Below are 22,295 nucleotides of genomic sequence, written 5' to 3'. Positions count from 1 at the left end.
TCTCTGCTTGCATCTGAGTGTCATCCTCTTGTTTACTCTCTTGTTTACTCTTAATATCCGACATTTTTATTGTCCTCTTGGATTATTTCAAACATTATAAAGATGCACAGCACACTGAGAATCCAAAGCATAAAGCACAAACATGATTGCACCGAACAAACATTTCCACGGAGGGCGTTGGCATGTTTCAATTAGTGATCCTATTATGCACAAATTTAGTACATCAAAACTCAGTTCATCAGTCTTTGTAGTGAAATAATGTCTTTAAACTCCAATAGCTTCACCGTTTTCCTTTACGGCTTAAACAATATTGTCACTCACCAGCTTTGATGAACGAGTGACATGTTGATCCAGGCTTCAACATCAAATCCGTCTGGAGTACTTACAGACGATCCAGTAACTTTTATTCGAGTTCGACGGTGATCCTTGAAATCCATATATCCAACATATCCATTAATGAAGGATTATTCCTTTGTCCACGGGCAGGTTTTTTACTTTTTGTAGTGGCAATTCCTTTTGTTTGACAAACCAAACATCCCACAATTAAAAGTCCACAAGCCACTGCTGCACTGAGATAATATTTCGTACGCAGGCAAAAGAAGTCCACTGTCCAAACTTTAAAGTTGCGTTCTTATGGTTTATTTTATCCAGTTTGGCAAGCAATAACAAGATCCATTTTTAGTTACGTCCTGCTGCTTCTCCTGCTCTAGTAAAAAACCATAGGCTCACCCCAGTGCATGCTGGTCCTATACCAGTCTCTTTATTTATAGAAACAAAATGGCCCTACAGCTTTTACTGACTAATTTAACAAGGTAACATCAAACAAACAAAACATTGAAACAAATATTAACCTACAAATAAACTTGTAAATAAACCCCAAAATATAAGTAAACTAACAACAAACTTTAACTAATTTCAAAATAATAAAAAATAAGAACAAATAGCTCCAACAGAAGTTATTGGTGCAGACTGAAGGTTCTGTAAACTACTCAGTCATAGAATGATTACGATATTGAACTAAAACAAATGCCTGAATCCTAAATTATGGATATCCTATTGTGGTGATATAAAATGTAACACTAAATGTGATTAAAACACTAAAACTCTGGACTCCGGGGCTGAACGACCGCGGGGATCACCAGCCCGAGGAAAACACAAAATACACATGACTCCGTGAGAAAGACAATTCATTCTTGAATGAAGACGTTGATCAGACACATTTAAAATGTAGCCAATTGTGTTTATTATTAAATTATTAAGGAAATAGAAAAGGGGGAGGGGTGGGGGTTAAAGAAGAGGGTAAAGGAAAGGGATAGAAAGGAGGAAAGAGAGGAGAGAGAACCCCAACTATGCCCTCTGAGCAAGCACTGGGTGCGACAGTGGATAGGAACAACTCCCTTTAAAGGAAGAAACCTATGACAGAACCAGGCTCTAGAGGGGCCAGTCAACTGTCGGGACTGGTTGGGGGGTGAGGGTGAAAGAGAGAGGGGGGGGGGGAGATGGGGCAGGTGTTAGGAGTTAAGGTGAAAATTACGATGCAACGGTGGAGGAGGAAGACGGGGTGACATCAGCAGAAGGAAAAGTAGAAAAAGTAGAAAAAGCAGGAGTGCTCTTTCTCCAGAAGAAGCGGAAGCGTTTTTTCTTCTTTTCCGTGATCTTTTCCACGAGCACTCTTTTCTCTAGGATGAGGGTTCGTAACTCATCAATTGTTTGTGTGTTTTCCTTCTCAAGTTTCCTGCATGTTGTCTCCACTTCTTCTAATTTGGCTTGTTTTTCTTCCAGCCTTTCTTTCAGTTCTTTACATTTGGCCTCCTGCATAAGCTTTGCCTCGTGCATCTCTGTATAACTGTGTTGTAATTTGTTGTGTGCGTCTTGTAGCTGCTGACTTCTCTCGAGTTCTTGAAGTGTACACTGCAGGTGTGAGAGATACACATATCGACGGGGCCGGGTTATGTTAAAAAGTATAAATGGTTATACTTTGTTCATTGGTTCAAAGGTACCCCACACTTCTTTTTTGTTTGCTTGTTTGTTCTGGTACTCATATTTACAAGATGGCATTGAACGCCCCATTGGTGTGTTAGAAAAACTCTTTTGTACATATGTTCCTTGAAGGGGTTTTGGAGTGGTTCTTTTTCCACCGCAGCAAAGGGCTAGGAGTCGGAGAGGAGCTGCTGTATGTTTTTGTGTTGATCGGATTGTGAAATAAAACATATACAGTGAGAAAGCAACTCGAGGAGTCATCCCTGCCTTAAAGCTGCAACATATCATGGCGAGCCAGCCAGGAGGAAGGTTTGAAGAACTTCCCGCACGAGAGTGAAGCAGAAGCCTGGTTAGCGCCATTAGCGGCTAACGTTAGCGCTACCGCACGGCTGAAGAAAAACCTTTCTCCAAGCACCGGACCTGAAATCTGACGGACTAAAGACAAGCTTGTGAGTACCCACAATGGAGATAGAAGCCCGACGAGATAAGATCACCGCCACACTCTGCCAGCTAAGTCGTGATCAGCTCATAGAAGTGGGTTATAAGGTGAAAGGCTTTGCTACACCGCTAAATGAGCCTACAAAAGACACTTCCAGACGCCAACTGATGAAAGTTATAGAACATAAACTGGACGAGGTGGAAAACAGTTATACACCAGACGATGCTGTACAGTTTGTGAAAGAACTTTTGTCGTTTTTGGGCGAATATAAAGCTAAAGACAATACGGCCGAGAGTGATTTTTCCCGCCCTTCAGACGCAAGAGACAAGTATGACGAGCTGCAGGAAGAAATTAGAGCGATAGGGCAGAAACTCAAGATGGCGGACGCTGCCCCGAACCTGCTGTCTTCTAAAGTACCAGAGGTGACAATTCGCAGGGAGTTTCGCATCTGTGGCCAAATAGGTGAGGGAGGGCAGCGCGATCGGCTGTCCTATACCAACCTGCTGCATCAGATGGAAAATGGACTCCGCAAAGGCCACAGTGAGTCAGAAGTTATTGAAGCAGTGATAAGAGCCATCAATCCAGGTCTCAAACTGCGTGATATGCTTGAAATAAAGACTGATTTGACACTCACACAGTTAAAGACAATATTAAAAGGACATTACCGAGAAGATGACACATCTGATTTGTACCAAAAACTGATAAATATTTCCCAAGATCCAAAAGAGTCAGCTCAAGACTTTTTATTCAGAGCCATTGAGCTTAAAGATCGCCTCCTGTACGCATCCAAGGACAAAGAAGCAGAACACTACAGTCGGGACCTGGTAAAAAGGAAGTTTTTGAGATCAGTGGGTACTGGGCTGCAAAATGACAACATAAAGTTCCAGATTAAAGCCCTTCTTGACAACCCAGATGTGACTGATGAAATGCTGATTGAGAAACTAAATGAAGCTGCCAATCTCGAGACAGAAAGACTGAACAAGTTAAAGAGGAACAATACAAAACCACCAAGAATCAATGAGCTACATACTAGGGATGAACCACGCAGTAGCTCACAGATCCCCGCCACCAAGGAAGACAAGAAAAATCATCCTCCACCCGAAATGCACGACCTGGTGAAAGAGCTGAGGAACGAGGTTGCAGAGGTGAGGCAGATGGTTCTTGCTTCCCTGAACGCTGGCAAGTCGCAGACTACAAAGAGGACATCAGATGCTGCCGCGGGTACCTGGAGGAAGAAAGGCTGCAGGACCTGCCAGAGCAACGGAGAGGGAGACAACTGCACCCACTGCTTTAAGTGTGGCCAGCCTGGCCACATCTCCAGAGGATGCCGAGCTCCACTTAAGCTGCAGGGAAACGCCAGAGGGCCACTGCCACGGGACCAGCAGTGACCCCACCGCCACATCAGGAGTCCCGCCGCTGTGGTTGCTGCCACCAGAGAGAGTCGGTCAGCACCCCACTCCAGAGGTGTGCAGGCTGCTCATCTGTCAGTTACTGTTCTAAAGCCTGTCAGGGACAACACTGGCACCATCACAAACATGTATGTAAAGCGGTGAGGCTAGTTGAACAACATTTGAGGGAAAGAGAGAAAAAGGGGTGGTTGTCATACATGGGATATTCTGACCTTCTATCAGATAAGCAAGGACAAAAATTAGTGAAGCTGATTGGTAGACGAAAAATGGTGAGATGCACCTTTGACAATGTACCAGTCACCGCATTGTGGGACACGGGTGCACAGGCTACCGTAATAAATGAGAACTGGAGAGTCGAGCACTTACCTCACACCACTATCAGGGGGATAGATGAACTCTTAGGTTCAGAACCATTAAATGGGCTCGCAGCTAATCAGACAGAGATACCATTTATGGGGTGGGTCCCTGTAGAGTTTAGACTGACGGGGGTGGAGACGACCAGCTCGAGTCTCCTAGTGCCCGTATTGGTCTCTAGTGACCCAAATGTAGCTCAGGATCCCATTATTGGATACAATGTTATAGAAGAAATCATCAACGAGCAACTTAAACAACAGGGTGTTAAAAACAGTGACTGTGCTGCAAATATTGTGAGTAGTGCTTTTGGTATTGACGTCGGATCTGCTAAGACTTTTATCCAGTTGATAGAGACACATCGAACAGCTGCGGAAGAGATCCAAGTCAAGACAGGGCGGAGTAAAGTTGTTTTAGGCCCTAGTGAAGCTACTACCATTCGCTGTCGCACACGCATACAGGCTGACGAGGACACTGTAATGTTATTTTGTCCTGTTCTGAACCCCAGCCTGCCTGAGGGGCTTCATTTGCAGGAAGTATTGTTTAAAGTAAAAAGGGGCAACTCAGCCATGGTCCCAGTATCTGTCACAAATACCACATGCCATAATATTACTGTAGATCCGCGTGTGGTCCTGGGGCACATTGAGGGCGTAAAAGCAATATACCCAGCTGCCCTAAAACCTGTAGAAACTCCAACAACTAAAACAGCAGACGATGCAGGTGTCGAAGTCCCATTAGCCCCCACAGGTGAGACAAGTGGTGTTTGGGATCCCCCTGTAGTTCTAGACCATCTAACGAGTGGCCAACAGTCGGCGGTGAGGATGATGCTTAGGGAGGAATGCAAAGCTTTTGCAAAAGACGAAAATGATGTAGGCTGCATTCCTAGCCTTCGGATGCACATCACCCTCAACGACCAAACACCAGTTCAAAAGACTTACAATAGTGTGCCTAAACCTCTGCATCAGGAAGTAAAAGCTTACCTGCAAGACTTGATCAATAGGGGGTGGGTTACAAAATCCAAGTCGCCTTATTCGTCACCGATAGTCTGTGTTAGGAAAAAGTCCGGTGACCTCAGACTTTGTGTGGATTATCGAGAACTTAATCGCAAATCGGTGCCTGACAGACATCCTATTCCCAGGATACAGGACATGTTGGACAGCCTTACTGGTAGCTCCTGGTTTACAGTACTAGACCAGGGAAAGGCTTATCATCAAGGATTCCTAGACGAAGACAGTCAGCCACTCACTGCATTCATCACCCCCTGGGGTTTATACCAGTGGGTTAGAATCCCATTTGGACTCAGCTCCGCCCCAGCAGAGTTCCAGAGGAGCATGGAGGAGTGTCTTTGGGGTCTGCGTGATGATATCTGTCTACCGTACCTTGATGACAATTTGGTCCACAGTAAATCTTTTGAGGACCATGTTGAGCATGTAAGAGCCGTGCTACAAAGGTATCAGAGACATGGGGTCAAACTTACTGCTAAGAAATGTGAACTGTTCAAGCCTAAGGTCAGGTTTTTGGGTAGAGTGGTGTCAAAAGATGGCCATAGTATGGATCCAGCAGAAGTCGCCTCCGTGATGTCACTTAAAGAGAAACACCCTAGTACAGTGGGGGAAGTGAGACAGATTTTGGGCTTCCTATCTTATTATAGAGCCTATATACAGGACTTTTCACGTATCGCCAAACCTTTGTATGAACTGCTAGCAGCCCAAACAAATGCTAAAAGTAGCCCACAGGACTTAAAAACACAGAACAAGAGAAGGAAGGAGAAAAACAAACAGGCTAAAGGACAGTTGCCTTCATCAGCCCCTGTGAAATGGACAGAGTCACACCATCAGGTTTTGTCTTACTTAGTCAATAAACTGGCCAGTCCTCCGATCCTAGGCTACCCTGATCTAGACCAACCATTTGTGCTTCATACTGATGCTTCTCAAGCAGGGTTAGGAGCAGTGCTCTACCAGCGCAGTAATGGCAAGTTAAGAGTCATAGCTTATGGATCTAGAACGTTAACGCCGCCAGAAAAAAATTACCATATGCATGCTGGCAAACTGGAGTTTTTAGCTCTCAAATGGGCTGTCTGTGAGCGCTTCAGAGATTATTTGCTGCATGCGCCATCGTTTGTGGTTTATACAGATAATAATCCACTCACCTATGTGTTAACGACAGCAAAGTTGAATGCATCAGGTCAGCGTTGGGTGGCTGAGCTCGCAGATTTCAACTTTACGATAAAATACAGGCCAGGAAAAACAAATGCAGATGCAGATTTTTTATCCAGGATGCCCCTCGATTTTGAGGACTATATGAACTGCTGTACACAGACGGTTAGCCAGGACGTGGTTGTAGCCTCACAGCAGGGCATATTAGTGCAGCAAACAGAAGCTCTAATGTTTAACGCTGTCTCCTTCCACACCCTTCAGCATCAAACACAAGCAGAGGAACTGCTGGACATGATTCAGCCAATACCGAGAGAGGAAATCTGTGCAGCACAGCGGCAAGACCCCGTGATAGGTAAAATGTACGAGTCTGTAGTGCAAAACAAAAGGCCCACCACACAGGACATTAAGACTGAGAGCACTGAGTTTAAAGCATTGGCTAGAGAGTGGAGCAAACTGAAAATCAGAGAGGATGGAACTATGTTCAGAGAGACTCGACACAAAAAACAACTAGTTCTCCCCTCAGTTTACCACCCACTAGTGCTCAAAGAACTACACCAACAGATGGGCCACTTGGGATCAGAAAGGACCCTAAATTTAATTAGGGATCGTTTCTTCTGGCCTAAGATGCAAAGAGACATTGAACACTTTGTCAGTAATGTTTGTGAGTGTCTCAAACAGAGGAAGCCAAACAGACAGGCACGGGCACCTATGTTGAGCATAGAGACCACTCATCCATTTCAGTTGGTTTCAGTTGACTTTTTGCACCTGGAGCAATGCAAGGGGGGGTGTGAATACATACTTGTAGTTATGGACCACTACACCCGCTTCGCTCAGGCCTACGCAACTACAAATAAGACAGCTAAGACTGTAGCAGAAAAACTATTCAATGATTATTGTCTCAGGTTTGGTTTTCCAGAAAAACTACACCACGATTTGGGGCGAGAGTTTGAGAATAGACTATTGCACCATTTAAAAGAACTGGCTGGTGTTAAAGGGTCACACACTACTCCTTATCACCCACAAGGAAATGGGCAGACCGAAAGATTCAACAGGACCTTGCTCTCGATGTTAAGAACACTAACAGAGGAACAGAAAAGAGACTGGAAAAGCCACCTCCATAAAGTTGTACATGCCTACAATTGTACTGTTAATGAGGCCACTGGCTACCCTCCTTTTCTCCTAATGTTTGGTAGGTCACCACGGTTACCAGTTGACCTCCTCTTTGGCATTGAGCAGGAGGACAGTTCAGGCTCCTACCAGGACTATGTGGACAGATGGAGAAGGAGAATGGCTGAAGCTTACACTGTCGCCTCCAAAAATGCAGCTAAGTCAGCTGACCGAGGTAAAAGGCAGTACAACAAAAGTGTGCATGGTCCACCACTTCAAATAGGGAGTCGTGTCCTTGTTAGAAATGTTGTGGAGAGGGGTGGGCCAGGGAAAATCCGCTCCTATTGGGAAGACAACATCTACATCATTAAAAGACAAAAGGGAGAGGACAGTCCTGTGTTTGAGTTAGAGCCAGAGAATGGTAAAGGCAGGACAAGGATTTTGCACAGGAATATGTTGTTGCCTTGCGATTTTCTTCCGCTCCCAGCAGATAAGGAGGCAACTGTAACTAGTACTAAAACAAGGAAAAGACATTATAACAAACGGAAACAAACATGCATGACTCCGACACAAGTGGGGAGTGAGGAGGAGGAGGACACAGATGAGTTTTCTGATGCGGTTTTCACCTGGCCTTATCCTGAGCCTCAGTGTTCACCTACATTGGACCCCACAGCGGCAGAGTTTATGCCACTAAGGGACGGGGGTGAGCCAGATGAGCTTCCTCACATGTCAGGAGATGGCCAGGGGGACCCCAGCCAAGCTGATGAGGAGAAAATGGACAATAGGGAACCAGAGGATGTGGCTATTGTGGGGGCAGGGGAGGTGGACAGCAGCTCTGATGTCGAAGAGGCTTTGGAAACAGACCAGCCAAGTCCATACCCAAAGAGAGAAAGGAGGAGACCACAGACTTTGACCTATAGTAAACTTGGACAACCAAGTCTTGAAGAAAGAATAGTGGCCACCAAATGTGTGAATATTCAAGGTTACTGGCGACCTTGGTAAAAGGGGAAGATATAATGTTTACACTTGGTACCCCTATTTCAGATTGTAACAAATGTACCTATGTTGATTGAAATATTGTGACACATGGATTGCAGGCCGAACATGTGTATGAGTAAAGGGAAGATGCTTAGTGTTCAGATGAGATGTGGACAAAGTTAATGCCTTTACAGGAGAGTACAAATAGCATGGTAATTTGATAGATTGAATTGTGGACAAAAAAAAAAAAAAGCTGAACTGATTATATCAGGAGTATACACAACTACAGTGCACGGTAGTTTGGGTAACTTAAAAAAAAAAAAAAAAAGGGTGTAATGTAACCTGGTACATAGTCCATGCCATTCTATTGTTCTCTATGGATTGTCGATTATAGGGTACATTTATGTCGGGACGACATTTCTCGAGTGGGGGAGAGTGTGAGAGATACACATATCGACGGGGCCGGGTTATGTTAAAAAGTATAAATGGTTATACTTTGTTCATTGGTTCAAAGGTACCCCACACTTCTTTTTTGTTTGCTTGTTTGTTCTGGTACTCATATTTACAAGATGGCATTGAACGCCCCATTGGTGTGTTAGAAAAACTCTTTTGTACATATGTTCCTTGAAGGGGTTTTGGAGTGGTTCTTTTTCCACCGCAGCAAAGGGCTAGGAGTCGGAGAGGAGCTGCTGTATGTTTTTGTGTTGATCGGATTGTGAAATAAAACATATACAGTGAGAAAGCAACTCGAGGAGTCATCCCTGCCTTAAAGCTGCAACACAGGTCTTTGTTTGTTTTCTCTACTTGCTGCTTTAACATCTGCACCTCAGTGTTTTTGCACTTCAAATTGTTGGAAAGTTTCTCCAGTTCTGTGTTTTTTCTCAGCATGTCACTGAGCTTACTCTGCATCTCTGAGCATTGTTTTTGCACTTTTTTCTTTTCCCCCTCCAGCTCAGTTGTTTTGGAGTTCAGTTGGTTATAACAGTCTTGCAGTTGTTGGTTTTTCCTCTCAAAGTCCTGGAGAATTTGTTTATCTTCTTTCTGCTTTATTTCCCATTGTTCTTTGTCTTGTAGGAAATCCTTATTTCTTTGCACTGTTTTATCAAGCTTTATTTTCAGCGCGGTGTATTTTTCCTCCACGCCTTCAAGCTTGGAGTCCGTTTCTTTCTGTTTAATTTCTAGTTGCTTTTTTTCTTGAAGCAACTCTTTATTTTTGTTCAGTGTTTTATCAAGCTTCGCCTGCAGTGCTTTGTACTTTCCCTCCATGCCTTGCAGTTTGCGCTGCTTTATGTCCATTTGTTCTTTTTCTTGGAGGAGTTCTTGATTTTTTTGCAGAGCTTCATCAAGCTTTATTTGCAAGGCTTCCTTGTGTTTCTCGCTGTCCTGAAGCTTGCAATCCATATCTTCCTTTTTCATGGTCTGTTGCGCTTTCTTTCGAAGAAACTCAACCCTTCCTTTCAGCACTTTTTCATTTATCTCAGTGCCTTGGAGTTTTATGACCAGTTGTTTCTTCTCTTGGAGGAGTTCTTGATTTTTTTGCAGAGCTTCATCCAGCTTTACTTGCAGCTCCTGAATCTTTTTTTCCCTCTCTTTCTCGTTTTTCTTCTGTTGGAGGATTTCTTCTGTTGGTTTTTCTTGTACTTTATTAAGCTTTGCTTGGAGCTCAAAGATCCTTCCCCGCATGTCTAGGAGTTCCATTTCTTTCTCCTTTATAATATCTTCCTTATCGAGAAGCTGTCTGAACAGTTTATCTGCTTCAGCGGTCCTTCTCTCACAGTGCTCTCTCAGTAAGATAATCTCCGTTCGTTGTTTAAAAAAACTTTCCCAGATGTAATTGGTGTACTCTGGCTGGGGCGGGTGTCGCGTATTGTGATTGTTCATGAGATTTTCCTCATGCATTTCTTCCAAGCACATCTTCTGCAGTTGCGTATCGTCTTCTCGATTGCAAAGAGGAGCGCTGGGCTTTACGTTTTCTCTTTTTTTCTGCTTTCTTGGAGACATGTTGGAATCTGTTAACAGTGACTCTGAAAAGGATCCAAAAAGGGCTTCTCTGGCGAACGTTCGTTTGAATGCTGCACACATAAATGCTGCGAATAACGGACTAAAAGTTCTTGCGTCTCACCCCTATTTATAGGTTTTAGGATCAAAGGATCGAAGGATCACAGTGGTGGTAAGATTCTAAATGTGTGTGACATCACAGTTCCGTAAGCCAATGAGGTTGTCACATGACATTTGTGAGAGGGCATTCCTTACTTGGACAAATTATCAATAAGCTTTCAATACCAGTAACAATGGTGACAGTATAATTGACAATTATGTGTCCAGTATGTTGGCTGATTTGCTTTTACTTTTTGCATATGAAAATAAAAGCTGGGCTGATTTTAACACCATTACAAGAAGTGTTGTTAATTATTCTTTTTGAATCCTAATCAGGTTACCACAAATTGTCTTTTAATTTAGTAGAACTTGAAATGTTTGTCAGTGGATAAACAATTCATAATGCAAAGTCAGAAACATCAAGTTATTCTTAGTACTGCATACTTGCAATACATAAGTTGTCCTAACAGTCATGTAGGGCATCTGTAGTTCAGGGGGTCGGGAAGCTCATCTTGTAACTGGATGTAATATTAGCAGACAGAGGGTTTGATGTTGCAGAATCTTTGGAGTTGTACCATGCTGAATTGAAGAGCCCAACTTTCACCAAAGGAAAGAACTAACTGGCCCCTAGATTGCCCAATCAAATCTCTTAATGCCACCAGCCCTCCCCTACCTTCACTGTGTGCTCAGCTTGTAGAAAAGAGTTGAGTGTGGAAGAAATGGCAAAAATGTGGAGCTGAAAAGCTAAGAGAGAAAAAGAAATTATATATAAATCAACGTGTCAAATTAATGGACATGTTAGTTATTGGAGTTCTGGCTGCATTTTATATATCTATATTGTGTCCTTTTTATAATAAATAATAAAAAAAACATTATTTATCCTCACTGTATGAACATTGTTGGAGTCCTTGAAGTCTCGTCATGTTGAAGTTACTCATGTGATGTGATGTTGTTATAATGATCCAGCTGGTGTGCAGCCATCATATTAGAGTTCTCTTTCTTCTTCTGATTTGATACAATTTTTCTGTGATGGTGTCACATTTACAGTGGTCGCAACAATTGCACCTATAGGACCCTGAAAAACTGGTGCACAGACTTCAGAGTCTAATAAGTGTCACCACTGTAACCACTGCATAATGCAAACCATGACACGAGTTTAGTCTTGGTGTGAAACTCATTTTGGTTCATAGACACCAATCTGACCTTAAGTGGAACAGACCCATAAAACTAATGCGTAATAAATAAATCGAAATTCTCCCATCATCATTCTTTGGTAGGAAGTCATAAATAGGAGTTAAATTCAGACTCTGCACGGCTGGCTTCTCCTGTAACCCTGCATGTTTCTAAGGTTTGTTTTCTTTCTTTTTTTGTTGTTGTTCTTGTGCTTTTTGTCCTCAGGTGAGGTTTGAAGTGTCTGTGTGGTGCAGCTGGTCTGGTCTGTCCAGGCTGCACCACACAGACACTTCCAATCACCACACATCAAAGTACAAAGCGTATGACGTCATCACATTCTGTGTTAGGAAGTCACATTTAGGAGTTAAATTCATTGTTCATCATACTCAAGAAATCTTTCTGTTATCTTGATTAACTTATCCCAACATTGTCAATCAGACTAAGTGATCACATGATGCTAGTTATCAATCTATGAGGTAAACCAGGGTTTCCCATTTTAGCTACTAGCCTGTTTACATGAAAGGGGTGGCGTTGGGGGCATCTGACCAATCACATAGAGAGCAGCAGAACAGCTGACTTTACAAAGAAAGATAAAACTATAAACATGAAAAGGTTAAACACTTGTATTAATAAAGTTCAAATAGGAACTAAAAGTTCTTTTGCTGAGCTCTGTTGATGTTTACCAGTCTGGGAGAAAATACAAGCATAAATACAAAAATGGCCGTGGATATACTGGGAAAAGCATGTCAAATGATGAGCAGTGATACAGGAGACCAAGAGGAATTGCTCAGATAAGATTAAATGCTCTTATATCAGATTCTGCTCATAAGGTTACTTTAACATTTTAGGCCACGTTATAATTGGTTTAGGTGGCAGCACAAGCAGCTTTACTTCCATAAAATATATATTTTTTTAAATAACATCTGAAGTAATTTAATGAGGAATGAGTCATCCAGTTCAGCTCTGGTATTATGATGATATAATATGTGCTTCAGTCTTAAACAAGCACAGAATTTAATGAGCTGCTTCTTCCCGACTCCCTGATTTCTGCACAGCTGGATTATTGTACCAAAGAAACTGTTTCTGTAATATTTCTGTGAAATAAAGTAATCCACTAAAACCCAGTGAGTGTTGGTTAGCTAAGATTTGTTTTTGTTCTTGATGGAATCGAAACACTCAGAAACGTCATTAATATTCGCTTGTCCTGCTGCAGACTTTTCTATCCAATCTAACAGTGAGAGCGAGCATGTGGTGCCCCACCCACTGGCTACAGGCCACATATTTCTGCAGATAAAGGCACCACCGTATTTGCCTTTATTCCGATGAAATGTCCTCTAAAGGACGCCCACACAATTGATGAGAAGTCAGAGACCAGATGCCGATATTGTAATTCCATTAGAAAAAAGGCTGCACTTAAGTAGGGAAGATATGTGTAGGGCTTTTAAGGCCATTGCAGTCCCAAATGGAGGCAGATGGGGTATGTGAAGTTCAATATATGTGGGCTGAGCACCCTGATACCACAACTCAAGATTTCTGTTTCAACAGATAAGCTAACGGTCCCTCCTTTTAAGGAGTTGTTATCAGTTCCATACATGCCACACCTATTGCTGTGAAAGCTTGTTTGAGTATAAATAAAGAATGTACTGGGAGCCCCGGAGCGATTCCTCTGTGACACACACACAGTGCCCATGTACATGTAAAATCTTTGAGTCTGTGTTTCTTTACCTCCTAATAGTTTTCTCCTCACAAGCTGCCAAAATAAATCCATAATTAAATTTTAATCCTCATAAAAGGCTGAAAATATTTGTTCTGAATCCAAAACAGTTAGATGTAGTTTGTTAATTTCCCTCGTTTTGTTATTACCCTAGAGTAGCTTTGGTGTATCTTTTCTCTCTCAGTTAATATTTATTATAAACATCCATCATAACAGCATATATGCAATTACTGGTCACTTTGTTAGGTACACCTTGTTTATAGCAGGTATGACCCCTGTTGCTGACAGAACTGCGTCATGAAGTCATGTTCATTAATTGTTGACTTGAATCTGCCGTTCCACCTCATCCCAAAGATGCTCTAGTGGAGTACAGTGAACTCATCTTCATGTTCAAGAAACCAGTTTGAGATGATTTGAGCTGGAAGCAGCCATCAAAAAATGGGTACAGTGTGGTTATGAAGTGATAGACATGGTCAGCATTAGCTGGGCTGTGGTGGTTAAACAATGCTAAGCTGGTACTAATTGGCTCAAAGTATGCCTAGAAAATATTCTCCACACTCTCACACCGCTATCAGCAACTTGAAATGTTAATACAAGGCAAGATGTTCATTCTTTTATGTCGTTTACACCAAATTCTAACCCTACCATTTGAATGTCACAGCAGTCATCAGACCAGCAACATCTTTTCAATCTTCCGCTGTGTCCAGCTTTGGCAAGCCTGTTCAAACTGCTGCCTCAGTATTTGTTGCTCTAACTGCGGGAATTGGCACCAGCCTTGGTGTCTTTCAGAGGAACTGCTCCTGTTAGTTGTTTGCACTTCCATTCTGGATTAATTTTTCAGACCTGGAGGTTACTACTTGTAAATACGTTGGAGTCTCATACACATATTTAAATGAAAACTTGTTAGTTAACAGATTTGAAGCAGTGGAAATTGTAACCACTCAAAGACATTTAGAACAGCGACAGGTCCCCAGCTCTAATCTGTTTCTTTGTTTTGTAAGCTGGTGCAGACCCAGGACGTGCTGGAGACGTTACATCTCACGGCGGGGCTGAGCACCCTGATACCACACCTTCACTTTGGAAGAGGTGGAGTAGGTGGCTGGGGAGAGGGTGGTGCTGGGATCCCATATGTTTAAATAAAATGTAATTTAAAATTGCTTTGACTGCTGGCCCTTGCAACTCAGACGCTAATATATATGTGGATTTATCTTTTTTTGTTGTTGTTGTTCCTGAGTAATTAAGCTCCGGTCTGACGCATTAGACTTCCAAGGGAAGCTGCAGCCGTCAGGGAGTGCCATTGGCATATGGGAGGTGTAATTTGGCTGTAATAATGTTTAAGTAGGGCAGTCTGTGTGAAAACAACATCCACATACAAACCAGGATCCATTGCAGCGTGGCAAATGTAATTGGTTTTAATGTTGGTGCTAGCTGATTTATGTGGAAAATACTGGGTAAAGTTCAGCTTTGAATGACAGTCAATGTCCCGTATACTTTCTGGGGTTTTTTTTTTTTTTGACTGGCATTTTGTAAAGTTGAACAAGTAAATGAAAAGTATGTTAAGGATTAATAAAACAGTTGGAATAACTGCAAATGCTGAAATAATGTAATGATGCAACTGCGAGGAAGTTGAGGGTTAAATTGTTTTAGACACCATCTGCGGTGTAACTGTAATAGCTCTCTGGCATGTGAGAAGGAAGCGCCAAATGGTGAACGATATTAGTTTCAGGTGCACAGCACATACGATTGTGCTGAAGATACGTCCCATTACAAAGTGACTGAATGGTTCTTTTAACAGATTTATTTTTCAGGTAATTAACAGTCATTTAAACCTGACTAAAGCCCTAAAATAGATGCATTTTGTGAACCAAAAAGACTAATTCATGTAAAACATGAAAGTCACAAGACTGTGAAACCACATCACCAGAGAAAACCTGCTGGGACCAGACTGTACAAATCACGTTTCCATCCTGCCTTTTTCTTTCTGTGTATCAGAGCAGCTGACAGTTAAAGCAAAAGCACAACTGGTTTCAGTTCCTTAAAACAAAGACAGTGTAAACAGTGTTTAATGGTATGAGGTCCAAAAGTCATTGAAGTTAGATGATAATGGAAATCTTTTTCTGGGTCATGTGACAGTGATTTTTACAGGGTTTTTTTAGTAGAAAAGTCCAATTTAAGCTCAGTTATAAGAGAAAGAGCAATTTGAAGTTGACATCCGACACCTCAGGTGTTGCACTAGACTGTGGTGGTGACAGGAGAACTGAGCCAGAAGGTGAACGTTTTGATTTACTAGTCGATCTGCATTCCAGATCTCAGCAACGTTGAGTAGTGAAGAAATCACAGACGCAAGCAGCAGAAATGAGTTTCTCCTGAAGGGTTCAGTCTTTGAGATATGGTGAGGAGTTTGAGTGGCAACCATACAGAGAGCATCAACAACTTTGCACATATATGGTTGGTTTTGTGCATGATTAGTGGTTTGAATTAGATTTTGGTGGTTTTGTGTTGTGCTTGTTTTTTTTTGTTTGTTTTGTTTTTAGCTCTGCTCTCAGAAACCAGAAACATAAACACTCTTAGCACTGCAAAGCCCAAAGATCTCTAAAAGCTTTGTATTATGAACAAATCGTTATAAAATCTAACTCAACAATCTAAATCCACAGCCTGATGGAGCTTATTCTGCTTTACTGTGTTGTTCAAAAAAAGACGCAGACGATTGTCAGAATTTTTATTATGTCTACAAAGACTTAGATGCTTTAGAAAATCGCTGAGGTTTACTCCCTGAGAGGAGATTGCCATTTCTTTACCTTCTTCATATTCTTTTCTACAGATGCAGTGATGCTTTTAACCTCCACACAGTGACTCCACATCACCAACACCAGCCTCGCTTCCAGCTCCAATGATCTTCCACCTCTGACTCTTTCCTAAAATTGACCAGTAGGTGGGGCCAGCCCTGCCCAGGTGGGGTGGCCAGCGATGGAAGGCCAACGTGGAGGCAGCAGCAGCGGTAGCTACTCACAGATCCCTGTCAGAACAGGCATGGGGTCTGTCAACTCCCCGGCCGTTTCTGTGAGATTGGAGCCGTACGACATCGGAGAGAAGAAATGCATCTCGGATGTGAGGAGGACTTTCTGCCTCTTTGTCACCTTTGACCTCTTGTTCGTCACCATGCTCTGGATCATAGAACTCAATGTAAGTCTGTGTTTGTAGTGGCTGTGACAGCAGTTTTGTTTTTTTATTAGATATCTGTAGTAATAAAGTTTTTACAGCAATGTAAAACCACACGAGATTAAGATGTATCACCAGACAGTGAGCCTTTTTGACTGAGTCAGCCTACTCGGGAGAAATTTATTGGATGCATCTGCTGTCTTCTATGTATTTTGCTCAAGAAAAAACTAAAACTGAAGATGATTTTATTATTTCCCAGAGATTAAAGGGTTATTTAAAAGTAAAGTTAAACAAAGTCAGGAAAGATAAAACGCTAGTATTGAAGTTTTTAAAAAACTCCAAAGTAGGTGAAGCCGTTAAAAGGCCAGGCTCAGAGCCTTTGGTTTTGCTTTTTTGTGGAAAAACATTTATTGTTCTTTTACAGCATTTAGAGTTGTTTCTTTCAGCTTGTAGTGGACTTTCGGATTGACAGTATCATTCCTATCTGCTTTTACTTTTGTGCCTGATCGGTACGATTAACAGCAGTCAGCTTGACGCACAACTGAACTGAATAACAAAAATAAACACACCGTAGATTTCTGATGTACTAAATCACTTTGGAGGAAAAATGAGTTTCCTCTGCTGACTGACAGTTATTGTTTGTTGAGCTCAGTTGTATGAAAGTTCAGAGGAACTCATGAGTAGCCACCGATTTGTACACAACTGATAGCAAAGTGTGGAATATAGCATTACATGTGAACAAAGGTTTAAAGCTGGTGAAGAATGCATGTTCCTTATCTGTACAGACTTTTTCTTAACTAAACTATCAAGTGGTTTAGTTGGTATTGTGGTTTACAGTGGTTCGCCTACCAGGTGAAAGATCCCAGAAGGAGACGCTTATCCCATTGGGTTTGGTTCAGGAAAGGCATCTACCTGCTGTGGTGACTTCTTGTGAACAGGAAGAAGTAATACCATTACTTCTTCCTGTTCACAATTTTTATCTTTGTAACAACAAATCACTGAGTAATAAAACCAGCTGCCTTTTCAGTGAGTCTCTCATCCAGTTGCAGCGCAGGCTTGCCGCTGCTAAAACTAAACAGAGCTCCAATCACATTGGCCATATTTGTCACATGACGTAGGACTCCAGTAGAGAACGTAATTTAACTCTTTCTGCACCGCTGGGCGAATGAGACGTTGACAGATCGTTTTTTTCTTTCTATCGGGTTTGTTTTTCTTTCAAATTATTGGTGGGGACAATTCAATAATCGCTGGATATTGGTGGGGACATGTCCCTTCCGTTAATGCCAAATCTACGCCCTTGGACTGAAGAGTCGTTTGCTGCCAACAGTATAGTGAAACATTTAAGCTGTACATGAAAGTTAATAGGTAATTATGATGATCTTTACCAAAAAGATTTTATATGAAAGAAAAAATAAAGGGCATGAAAACTGATTCTTATGTCTGCTGTGTATCTTCAGTGTGAATGTTGAGTTATGTTTGAGTGTCTGCATTTAAAGCACATATTAATGTATTGTTTCGAAATCCATGGTGGTACACGGGAAACATTACTAAAGAATGTAGAATTAGAACACTATCTGTATTTGTTTTTTAAATAGTTTTACATATATTTTACTATTTAAAAAAATAATCAAGAAATCAAGCTTGCTGCCTGTCTTGTACAGTAATTTCATTTGAACATTTAGTGGAGTCAGTTGTTCCCATGCATCATTCTGTAAGTGTGAGAATGAACTAAGATTAGAAAATGTCAAAATATAAAGTGTCATTTATTTTTATTCATCACAGCATCCTAAACTTAGCTGAACTTTTTGAAATATAAAATGAACTCACTGAGTGTTGACTGTCACATTTCAAACATCCAAGTAAAGATAAACTATTAACCTTTAACTGGGTCAGACTTGTTACTGCATGATGTAACCAAACATAACACACCCTGCTTCACCTGATTGGCTCTTGGTCGCTCTGTAAGAATATTTCTTTAGTGCCTCCCTTCACAGATGTGTCTGTATCAGGATGGGTCTAAACAACATGGTGTAAATGCAGTTGCTGGTGAGCCTCATTTCCTGTAGGAGGTGAACAAGAGCAGAGATCTGTTTCCCTTCAGAGCACAGAGGTTGTTTCTGTTCAGAGGAAGTGAAACTGTCTGACAGTCACTGAGAGACGGTGAAACGGCACAGCACATGAATCAAATGGACCAAACAAAATTCTGCTGTTCAGTCTGTTTGGATCTACTGAAGGATCCGGTGACTATTCCCTGTGGACACAGCTACTGCATGAACTGTATTAAAAGCTTCTGGGATGAAGAGGAAAAGAAGAAAATCTACAGCTGCCCTCAGTGCCGGAGGACTTTCACAGCGAGGCCTGTCCTGGAGAAAAACACCATGTTAGCAGATTTAGTGGAGGAGCTGAAGAAGACTGGACTCCAAGCTGCTCCTGCTGATCACTGCTATGCTGGACCTGAAGATGTGGCCTGTGATGTCTGCACTGGAAGAAAAATGAAAGCCTTCAAGTCCTGTTTATTCTGTCTGGCATCTTACTGTGAGAAACACCTTCAGCCTCATTATGATGTGGCTCCATTCAAGAAACACAAGCTGGTGGAGCCCTCCAAGAAGCTCCAGGAGAACATCTGCTCTCGTCATGATGAGGTGATGAAGATGTTCTGTCGTACTGATCAGCAGAGTATCTGTTATCTCTGCTCTGTGGATGAACATAAAGGCCACGACACAGTCTCAGCTGCAGCAGAAAGGACTGAGAGGCAGAGAGAGCTGGAGGTGAGTCGACAAAACATCCAGCAGAGAATCCAGGACAGAGAGAAAGATGTGAAGCTGCTTCAACAGGAGGTGGAGGCCATCAATCAGTCTGCTGATCAAACAGTGGAGCACAGTGAGAAGATCTTCACTGAGCTGATCCATCTCATCCAGAAAAGAAGCTCTGATGTGAAGCAGCAGATCAGATCCCAGCAGGAAACTGAAGTGAGTCGAGTCAAAGAGCTTCAGGAGAAGCTGGAGCAGGAGATCACTGAGCTGAAGAGGAAAGATGCTGAGCTGAAGCAGCTCTCACACACAGAGGATCACATCCAGTTTCTACACAACTACCCCTCACTGTCAGCACTCAGTGAGTCTACAGACTCATCCAGCATCAATATCCGTCCTCTGAGCTACTTTGAGGATGTGACAGCAGCTGTGTCAGAGGTCAGAGATAAACTACAGGACATTCTGAGAGAGGAATGGACAAACATCTCACTGACAGTCACTGAAGTGGATGTTTTACTGTCAGATCCACCAGAGCCAAAGACCAGAGCTGAATTCTTAAAATATTCATGTGAAATCACACTGGATCCAAACACAGCGTACAAACAGCTGTTATTATCAGAGGGGAACAGAAAAGTAACCTTCATGAAACAACAGTTTTATTCTGATCATCCAGACAGATTCACTTGGTGGTTTCAGGTCCTGAGTAGAGAGAGTCTGACTGGACGTTGTTACTGGGAGGTGGAGTGGAGAGGGAGAGGAGTTTATGTAGCAGTCGCATACAAGAATATCAGCAGAGCAGAGAGTGTGAATGAATGTGTATTTGGACATAATGACAAATCATGGGCATTACAGTGGTTCAACAACAGTTATACATTTTGGTCCAACAACATCCACACTCGTGTCTCAGGTCCTCAGTCCTCCAGAGTAGGAGTGTACCTGGATCACAGAGCAGGTATTTTGTCCTTCTACAGCGTCTCTGAAACCATGACTCTCCTCCACAGAGTCCAGACCACATTCACTCAGCCGCTCTATGCTGGACTGATGCTTTACTATTATGGAGACACAGCTGAGTTGATTAAGCTCAAATAGACTGAAGTCTTTCATATTGTGGGTTTAAATCTGTGTTTTAGTTTCATTTTATTTTTTCTCCATCATTTCTGCACAGAGATCAGCTGTCAGCAGAGATACTTGTAACGCGTTACTGAGTGTTACTTAAGTAATCGATTACTTTTTTCAAGTAATGGGGGATTACTTTTGCAAATAGAGTAATTAGATTACCGTTACTTTCCTGTAGGAACGCTGTGTTACTGCGTTACTAAAACCGTGATTTTCTTTTTGCGAGAATGTCTCATGACAGTGACGTAATCGAGTGCGACGTTCGTGACAACAGCTGTGTGCAGATCAACAATGGATCATATATCGAGTGCGGGAGAGAGTATGAGCGTGCAGCGTTTAAAGCGTGGAAGTACTGACCTTACTTTGAGTTTGATTCCATAAAAAGTGACAAAAACATTAGTGTCCATCGTGCGTGGGAAGAAAACTTCTTTTTACTGCGAAAAAAAACCCCTTAACTTCCAAGCAAGCACCGAGTGCGCAACGACGTAATGGGAAACTCAAAGAGAAACTCGCGGATTCTTCAACTGACCGCGGCACACCTGCACCAAGGTAAACCTCTGCCTACACCACTCCTGCTTTACAGGTGAAAATAGAGCAACAGGACCGCTGAGTCTTTGACTTTATTTATTTTCTGCTGTGTTTTACTTGCATCTATTTGAAAGACTGAGTGTAAAAACACACACAAAAAAAATCATTTTATGTGCTGGAATGTGCAGAAAATAGGTTTAAATATTAAACAAATTTCTTCCAGTCAGAGAATGTTGCATGTAATTAAATTTTTTCTTGATGCATAAAGTTAAAAGATTAAAACTGATAAAATAAGTTTTAAGAAGAGACTTTTCCATTTGATTACATTTTGTATGATGGATTATGCAGAAAAAGTAGAATTGGGCTGAAAGATCTATCGCTTTATCACCTATTCAGGTTGTAAATCGTGTTTTTAAAAAGTAACTAAGTAATTAATTACTTTTGAAAATAAGTAATCAGTAAAGTAACGATATTACTTTTTTGGGGAAGTAAACAATAATTAGTTACTGATTACCTTTTTCAAGTAACTTGACCAACACTGGCTGTCAGTCAAACATTATGGGTGGTACCTCCACATCTTCTAGTTGTTCTCTTGATGTTTCTGAGTTTTTAAAGGAGATCTTTCCTGTGACTGTTTATGGAGGCTATCACTGCTCATCATCATTTTGATTTACTAAAATATTTCTCCACATGAAAATGTAAACTTCTCTATCCTCTAAATGTTTCTGGAATATTTGTCTTGAAAAATGTCGACATTTCTCTTTATGAGTATGGCAGACCATGTGTGTGTGTTTGTGTTTGTTTTTGTCAAAATCATCAAACAAATGAGGAAAAACTGTGATTTTAATGAATGAATTCATATATTGTGTTGATGTTTTATTGTGTGAATAAACTGGAAGGTTTGACTATAAATCAAACTTTGAACAAAGTCTTTTCTTCTGTCTTCATTCCAGGATCTCACTCAAATCTGATGCAGAAAATATGAAACTAATCTGAGAGAATAACTGAAGCAGTTTTCCTCCTGAAGCATCACAAAGTTCAGAGTTCATGTTTAGAGCAGAAGATTCAGCAGTCGCTCTGTGACCTTTCAACTTTCTTCACTAAAACAGCTTCATTACAGAGAAACAAGTCACATTTTCTTCATGTTCTTAAGTCCTTTCAAATGTTTTTAATGGTCCTTGAATGCAGCATCAGTGTCGCAGGTTTAAAAGGTCACTTTCTGTTGTGTTCAAAGATTTCCTTCAGATATGGTCTTTAATCAGTAAAGCCAGTGATACAGCAGTGTCATTAGCTGTGTTATTGGCACCAGGCTGTGTTTATGTATGTATTTAATTCTGT

The 22,295-nt window shown here is 41.7% G+C and overlaps 1 protein-coding gene across 1 annotated transcript; it reads left to right on the top strand.

Moving 5' to 3' along the window:
- Positions 1–18,553: 18,553 nt before the first annotated feature.
- Positions 18,554–21,885, top strand: LOC112436508 (tripartite motif-containing protein 16-like). Its single transcript, XM_024806182.2, has one exon. It carries the CDS (start codon positions 18,741–18,743, stop codon positions 20,400–20,402), a length of 1,662 nt encoding a protein of 553 aa, XP_024661950.2. The 5' UTR covers positions 18,554–18,740; the 3' UTR covers positions 20,403–21,885.
- The last annotated feature ends 410 nt before the right edge of the window (positions 21,886–22,295 follow it).

Source organism: Maylandia zebra, linkage group LG18 (assembly GCF_041146795.1).
Source record: "Maylandia zebra isolate NMK-2024a linkage group LG18, Mzebra_GT3a, whole genome shotgun sequence".
In the NCBI taxonomy this organism is placed as follows: domain Eukaryota; kingdom Metazoa; phylum Chordata; class Actinopteri; order Cichliformes; family Cichlidae; genus Maylandia; species Maylandia zebra.
This window is presented reverse-complemented; position numbering and strand designations above follow the sequence as displayed.